General features: G+C 39.5%; 1 protein-coding gene across 1 annotated transcript; it reads right to left on the minus strand.

Moving 5' to 3' along the window:
• Positions 1–372: 372 nt before the first annotated feature.
• Positions 373–1,840, minus strand: KCNS3 (potassium voltage-gated channel, delayed-rectifier, subfamily S, member 3). Its single transcript, XM_010156148.1, is given in 2 exon segments — positions 373–1,510; positions 1,512–1,840. Coding segments are annotated over 2 exon segments (1,467 nt in total).
• Between the last annotated feature and the right edge of the window lie 6,422 nt (positions 1,841–8,262).

The raw sequence follows: 8,262 nt of genomic DNA on the forward strand, positions 1-8,262 counted from the left end.
CAGCAAATTATAAAAGCAGATTCTACATAAGCTATCAGATTGCTGCAAGGAAAACAAAAACCTCCAAACAAACAACGAAACAAAAACAAACAAAAACCCCACTGATCTCCAATTAAAACTGTTTTCCTGACTTTTTCTCCCCAAAATGCATAACATTTGTTGTGTAAAAATTAAACCACCATATGAGGCATATTTTAAAGCCTCATATAAACAATGAAGCTTGTATGGCATCCTCAGAGCAAAGAATGTCCAAATATGGCTGAGAGTTAAGTACCCTGAGAACTAACTGCTCTTAATAAATTCATTGAAGTTTTTAAGTCCACATTTACCAAGAATCAGATGAGAAATGAAGGGAAGAGAAAGTGATTCAACTCATTTTCCTGTACCATTTTCTAAAGATGTTGTGTTATAAACATCCTCCATATCTTGGATGCTGGAGGCATCTGTTGAATCTTGGTCACTGACTACAATTCCTACTGAAGAAAGGCTAGAAATGAAGGAGTGCATCTTTTTTGCATAAATATCCCTAATGTTAAAATAAGGTAAGTCATTACATTTCTCTTTGCGGTCATTGTTGCATTGATCTGGATCAATATCTTTCTGTTTTTGGTAGTACTTGGAAAACTTATTGAAAATAATGGTGATGGGAAGCGCTACCACTAGTATCCCACAGATAATGCATAGGGTGCCGAGCAGCTTTCCAGCAAGCGTGACTGGGTAAGTGTCCCCATAACCAACAGTGGTCATGCTGATGGTTGCCCACCACCAGCAAACTGGGATGCTGTACAGTTCTGATGAGTCATCATCTTTCTCCACTGAGTAGACAAGCACTGAAAAAATAGAAATTCCAACAGACAAAAACAAAAGCAGAAGTCCAACTTCCTGATAGCTATGTCTCAAAGTGGCGCCTAAAGACCGCAGTCCTACAGAGTGCCTGGCCAGTTTCAGAATGCGAAATATCCTCATTAGCCGCAGGATCTGAACCACTTTCCCCATGTTTTCAATATCTTCACTTTCTTCTTCCTTCGTGTCCACAGCCAAGGTGGCATAAAATGGGATAATAGAGACAAAATCAATGATATTCAGTGGTTTCTTCCAGAACTTCTTTTGACTCGGAGCGGTGATGAGCCTGATCACGAGCTCAGCAGTGAACCAAATGATGCATGTAATCTCCACGGCTTCCAGCACAGGGTCTTCAATCTCCCTGTCATTGGCGTCCAGCCTTTGAAACTCTGGCATGCTGTGAATGCACATGGCCACAATTGACGCCAAGACAACACTCAGGGATGACACGGCAATTAGCTTGGCAGACAAGCAGTATGCAGGATTTTCCATTCTGACCCAGATCTTCTTTCTTATTTCACCAAAACACAGATTGTCAAACTTTTCCAGCTCTTTATCAAATATGGATGACTCTTCATTAGAGGAGTCTATACTTCTATCATTGCTCTTCTGATCCCAATCTTTCTCAGGACCTTCTTCTTTCCTTTCTTGGTACCTATTGCTACAAATCATTTATGCCCCAGTATTCTATTTCCTGGCAGAAGGAGAAGACACAAAGTTCTTCCATGACGTGAAGTTTGCCTGTATAGTAAAAATTCAGAACATATCGGAACAAGGAAGGATTCCTGTCAAAGTAATATTCCTTGTCCGCAACACTATAATCATCACACAGTTCTAGAATAGCCTCTTCTGAATGGCATTTGAGAAGCTTCCCGAGTCTGGTATGGGGAAATCGGAGCAAGGTGCTTTGATCCACTGATTGTTTATAGCCACCCACATTCAAATTTATAAGTTCTGCGTCTTTGCCAGGTCTGCGGAAAAATTCACCATAAACCATTTTGAACAGAAGAGTTTCGCTTGCTTGCGCCTAACGAGATTACATTGAACCTGAAAAGAACATAAGATATTGTTAGAACATTTTATTCAGTTTTGCTCGTGTCACATTCTTTCTTCCATCTCCAGTTACTGTGAAATGTTATAGCAAAAAAAGAAACAAATTATGAATACCATTATTCAGCATTTCACAGGAGTAGGTTTAAATCAGGTTGATGGTTTAACTCAGCTTTAGAAAATTTGAAAGCAATAGGTCCTGGTTTAGCTTTCCTTAATTTTTTCTAATGTCACAGAAGAATGCCTAATTCTACTGTTTCTACTACTATCACATTGAAACTAACACTCAGAAGTTTACCGCAATGAAGTAAAAAAAAAAATCTTTGGGTTAAAGACAGAAAACTTGTCAAATCATAAAAGCATTTAGGACAAAGCTTAAGAGCAGGTGTCTCTCAATTATGGTTTCAGTAGAGTTGTACTGCTTTATATGATGTTGCAATTTATAATCCGCAACTTTCGATGTTACCTGCTTGAATGTGGACTGCAATTACTTCTGTTGTCATATCAATTGATTTCTTTCTAGAGTCATCCACAGAACAGCATTCTGTATTCTTGAAAACACATCAGAGTTTTGTCTAGTATATATTTGGGTGTCTGCACTCCCTCAAGGTATTTTTCTACTGGTCCTTCTACTTACCTGGAGTGTCACAACCTTCTTACGACCTTGGTCAGTTCCAGAAGCTCTTCCTATTCTGCCACAGCATAGACACAACCACTGCGGTAATGCGGAGAAGTTGGTGTTGAAACGCCATTTCTGGAAACAGGCGCTTCCAGAGATGGAACTTTGACAGAAATTTTGCCTTAGCAAGTAACTGTGGGTACCTGCAGACAGACAGAAGGACATTTCAGTGTTTCCATATGTTACTGTGTAAATTAAATCATTCAGCTGAAACAATTCAGAAAGGCAGACATATTTACTAGCAAATAACTCTCTCGGGGGAACTTAACTCTTCCTTGGAAGGAGAAAGAGTTATCTTCAAGGCAAAACTGGCAGTTCCTATACTTGTCATGAGATTATATATCACTTCTGATCATGAGAAGAGCAAATTTTTTTGATCCCTGACACTTAAACATTAATTGATGTACACTCAGCTAATTTATTTTAATTTAATATGGAAGTTAATTGATTTTAAAAGTGACAAGAGAGCATCGTAATTCTCCAGTCCTAACAGATGGACTCATATCATGCAAAGGAATCCCTTTGGTGCTTTTTAATGGCTTGGGGAAGCTACTCAAGGAACAGACAGTCATTTCTATACTTGTCCATCTTTCAGTGCCTCCTGCAATAGCATCAATTATGGTTCAAAGTTGGGGTATGCTAGAGTACGAATATTTTTTGCTGCTCCTCAAGGTCTCCTGACTCAGTTAAAGAAGGTCGTTAGGTGATACCTATTTCCCTGTTTGTAGTGTGTGCACCACAGTTGCATCGCTGCTATATGTTGGCACAAGAGAGGAGCACCAGTATTTCTTTACATAAAAGAAACCTGGGCATTTTCATCAAACAGGAGTCACTGTAGACTTTAGTAAGTGCCAAAGTGGATGACTGGGATACTGGGCCTCAAGGGTGAGCCCCACTTTTCACCACCAGAACAAGTAGGAGGCAAAAGAAAAAAAGAACCCCACCCCACAATCATTATTCACTGTCAGCTGGGACAATTCAGCTTTCATTCAGCCTCAGGCACTTGTATTAATGGACTTGTTCTTTTCAGCCATATAGCCTCACTGCCTGAATTTGTAAAGACAGCAAGTGTTTTCATTCTGTAGCTCCAAATAAAAGATTAGATCTATGGGGCTGTGTGGAGAAGGCAAGACCCAGCTGAGCTAAACTGGCCTCTGATATGAATCAACTGTTGAATACCCTGAACAGAGATAAGTCTCCATCTCCAATGTTGTCTTTGTGACTTGATTATAGCAAAAGACAGAAATGGGAAAAGCCTTAAAAATTCAGTTCAAACTTCTGATTAAATGCCAAGGAGAGGAGGAAGAAATGGAGATACAGATGCACACTGGGAGGCAAAGCGCCAAACTGCCCGGAGAGCTGAAGAGTTTATCAGCCAGAAGTTGAATGCCCCCAGCCGAGACTGTTGCATACTATCTGTAAAATGCAATTATTCATTTTGTCTGTGTTGGAGAACACCTACTGTTTACAGGAGCAGCAACTCCCTATAAGTGCCACGAAGGAAAGGACTTCTTTTGCCTTCTTGCCACTCCAGTGCTTTCCAGATGGGGTGAGAACAGAGAAGTAGATCACTGGGAGCTCACAGTGCTGGAGTTTCAGAGCATGAGTTAAGGCACATCAGGTTTTAATACAGATCCATTTTTCTGTTTAGCGGGAGGAATTTCTGAGCCACGATCTTCTCACTCACCTCACACTTCCCCACAAGCAAGGATTTTTTTTAAGCTTGTCACAAACCTCACTAGAGATTTATTCAGTGCTGTTCTCTCTTACTATTTTCCTTCTATTATTTTTTTAAAGTCTTTCACAGAAGTAGGAACACAGTCTGATGCTGTAAACAACACGTATTCTACTTCTGCTTTTTCATGGGACTCATTCCAACCAAAGCTACTGGAATTTCATAGTAATCTCCCTGTGTATAACAACTACTGACACCTATAACACATGAACATCCAGGCTCAGAAAATGCTGAAACTATATATTTGCTCTGGTAATTAATTCTGCAGAAACAGATCTCTATTCAGAGTGAGTTTTATTTATATACTGAAAAATATTATTTTGAAAAACAGGAAAAAGCATTTCTTTTTCTGGCCAAACTACAAACCCCTTTAAAGAACTTATCTTAAATGCAAATTAGTTTGAAACATTAATTTTACTGTGTGCATTGCCTACCATACAAACAAGATAAAGTTCTTGTTCTGATAAGACATGGAGGGCGGAAAAAAGCATTATATGAGACATACTGCTTTCCAACTAAGCAAGACAGAGAATAGCCAGTTTTTATGACATGATAAACTGTGTACATAGAAGCCATTTTACACCTAAAGGTGTAGTTTGACGACAGGTATTTACTAGCTAACAGAATGATTGCAAGACACAGTTGCTCCAGGTATTTCCCAAGGCTCAACTTTTAAGAATGATATAAATGATATAAGACATAAAATAAATGCACTGATCTCTACTCACAGATGAAGGGCAGCAGAACTCAGCTGATAAACAGTACCACGCTTCACTCGTGATCTAGTGCCAAGCTGTGTTTTTACAACACTATAAATTAAAAAACTAATAACTCTCAAGGACTGGGGTGACTGCATGTCAAAGTATATTCAAAACCAAACTGACTCTATTTATTGATCAATTTCAGTGACTAAAATCTCTACTTCACTTTCAGCAATTCATTAAGATGAGAGCACTAGCAATGGAAGCTAATATTATAAAAAAACAGGCCAAATCTCAGGTTATCTAGGGGTGTTTCTAACCATAACAAAAACAAACCAAGTTTTACTCAGAAATAACTAAAGCAAGAAGTCAATGATGTTCAGCATATCCTTAGCACACTAGAGACTGACTTACTGTTGAGACAGCAATATAAACCCGTATTGATCATGCAGATTATATTCATAATGATGTCTCCATGTAATTTCTCTGTAGAATAAATGTAGGGAGCAACAATTTACTGCCTTGTTTTGAGGGCACTGTAGTCATAATTTGTGGAAGATACAGAGAGAAAATGGATCTTGCTTAGGAAGGCCATGATCTGGAACCTGCTACAATACTACTGTTACTATTAAGTGATTTTTAGATTAAGACAAGAATGTTCAGGAAAGTTTCATGAAAACTATGTAAAGAGGAGCATCACAGTCTGAAGAATGTTGTTTGACTGGCAGGGCCCTTGATCCCTAAGCCATGGATCAGGATATTGTTGTGCCAGGCACCATCAGAACAATTTGTGGCATTTAAACAAGTGACTCCAGCCACAGGGCAAAGATCACAGAAGACTTCTGCCTCAGCACAACATGCTCTCTACTCAAGGGAACCCTTCCCTCAGTCAACCGACTTTTTTACTCAAGAGTAAAACTGTGCTCAGCTGGAAACGATGCTTTCCTGGAGCGGCAGTGCCTGTCATGAACATCTTAAGAACGTAGAGCTACCACAAACTTTGCAACTCTCAACTTTAAGTGCAACATTAACCTCTTTGATCTTCTGTAAACAACAAGTATTCATATATAACATAATAAACTGCTAACCATTCCAAAGCACACACTGCTTGCCCTGGAGAGAGTATAAGAGAGTGAGCAAACAAATACCAGATGTTAGTTACTTGGTTGTTTTAATTGCTTCAGTTGTTTCCATGAGCTACTGGTTAAGAACTCATATAGAATAGAAAATGAAACAAAACACAAAAGAAAGACGCTTACTGGAAGAATCAACATTATTTTCCAAGATGATTCAAAAAAACCCCAACAAACAGAAGTTCCAAATGTTAAGCTTGAGGGCCAAATAAAAGCCAGTTGTAAGGAAATCTGTGTGAAAAGGATACAAACATTAGAATAAAAAACAACAGGATCCAACTCTTCCCAATCCAATTTGGAGATGGGCTCTAGCCAGCGCTTCTGCAGTCATACATTGTTGGTGAGGCCACAGGCCTATTGTCTGGCTTGGAAGGGGGATAGCAAATTTCTGGACTTTCAGCATGCTGTGAAATCCCTAAAGCTCACAGGAGAGTCACAGAGTTCATATACACAGTCCCTTTGAGAGAGCTATGCCACAGATGAATAACATACCCCAAAGTGCTACGGTTTCCAGCTTCTTCTGGAACAAACTCCTAAGGATTTTTAGTGGTGATGTGGACCTCCATACCACAACTTTGTCAGTAAAGTTGCTCTTTTCACTTACCTTTCACATATTCTCTATGCAAACTCCCCGTATTCTGTGAGGTCCTACATCACAAGCTTCAACACATCTTTTTTGGTGTGTTGCACATTTGAGCATGGTAGTACCTCCACTACTGGTAATTCCAAATGTGACAGTTTCAGCTTTTGTTAGCATTAATCTGTCTATGATTATCCAGGCAGAATGGAAAGCAAGTTGAACTGATTTACAGTTGGATAGACTATGTTGTACTTTGCTACTTAGAATATTCAAAGACAGCACAAGGCTACAGATTTTCTACCAGTTTGCTTGATGGCCACATTGTCTCTAGCCTCACCTCCTCCTGCTTGCTACACAGCAGCACTTCATAAACCTCTCAAGACTGAGGAAGTTCACATTTCAGAATGGTCTCCTGTAAGTTGAAAGAATATAAATACAAAAGGCCAAGCCCTGCTCATGCTGAAGTCAAGAGAGATACAATACTGGCGTCAGATTTTCTACCAGTTTGCTTGATGGCCACATTGTCTCTAGCCTCACCTCCTCCTGCTTGCTACACAGCAGCACTTCATAAACCTCTCAAGACTGAGGAAGTTCACATTTCAGAATGGTCTCCTGTAAGTTGAAAGAATATAAATACAAAAGGCCAAGCCCTGCTCATGCTGAAGTCAAGAGAGATACAATACTGGCGTGAACTGCAAAACCTGCTCATGCTGACGTCAAGAGAGATACAATACTGGCGTGAACTGCAAAGAGCAGACAAATCCCTGTAACCCCACAAATGATCTACAGAGCTCAAGGATAATTTTTCCCAAAGAATCTGATGATCTTGGTAGAGTGCCATTTTAGGGTTCCCAGTTTAGAAAATTGAGTTTGGGGCAAATTCACTCTAAGGGGTCTTATTTGGGCACCCAGCCATCTGCAGGCATCAGATTTTGCCTCTTAATAGTGCAGACAACCACCTGGGTTCTACTTTTTTCTAATTTCCTGACAGTTAAGAACTTCTACACCCTAGCTACACACATGCAGCTTTAGACACCTAAGTATTTCTAAAAATCTGTGGGTATCACCCTAACAAACCAGCTCAGGACCAACATTTTCAATGATTGTTTAAGTGTTTGAATTTGTCAGCTCATCACAGGGCAAATACTTGTCTAATGCACCACCTGAAAGTAGTATCTATGTTTTCTGACTCTCTGAGCATAGTAAGACATCTAAATGCATGTATAATTGACTTGATCAATCACAATTAAGGATTTGGACTGAAATCCAGTTAGTAGGACTTAAGCTATTGCCTGTCAGCTGGGCAGTAATAACTCTTTAGCACACATAATTAAGCCTGGAAAAGTATAAGGCAATGTTACTTGGCACAGCCTCTTTCATTGTGATATAAGCATCAGCTCGCCTTTTTAATACTTGACACAGTTAGCTGTAAAATCATTCGCAGTCAGTGTAGGCAGAGGTTAACTTTAAAAAGTCATCTAGGACAAATAGCAAGACCATCTGAAGAAACTGCTCTGTACTTATGGACATTCTGTGAGGGA

The sequence above is a fragment of the Eurypyga helias genome, unplaced genomic scaffold, assembly GCF_000690775.1.
Source record: "Eurypyga helias isolate BGI_N326 unplaced genomic scaffold, ASM69077v1 scaffold10737, whole genome shotgun sequence".
NCBI lineage: Eukaryota > Metazoa > Chordata > Aves > Eurypygiformes > Eurypygidae > Eurypyga > Eurypyga helias.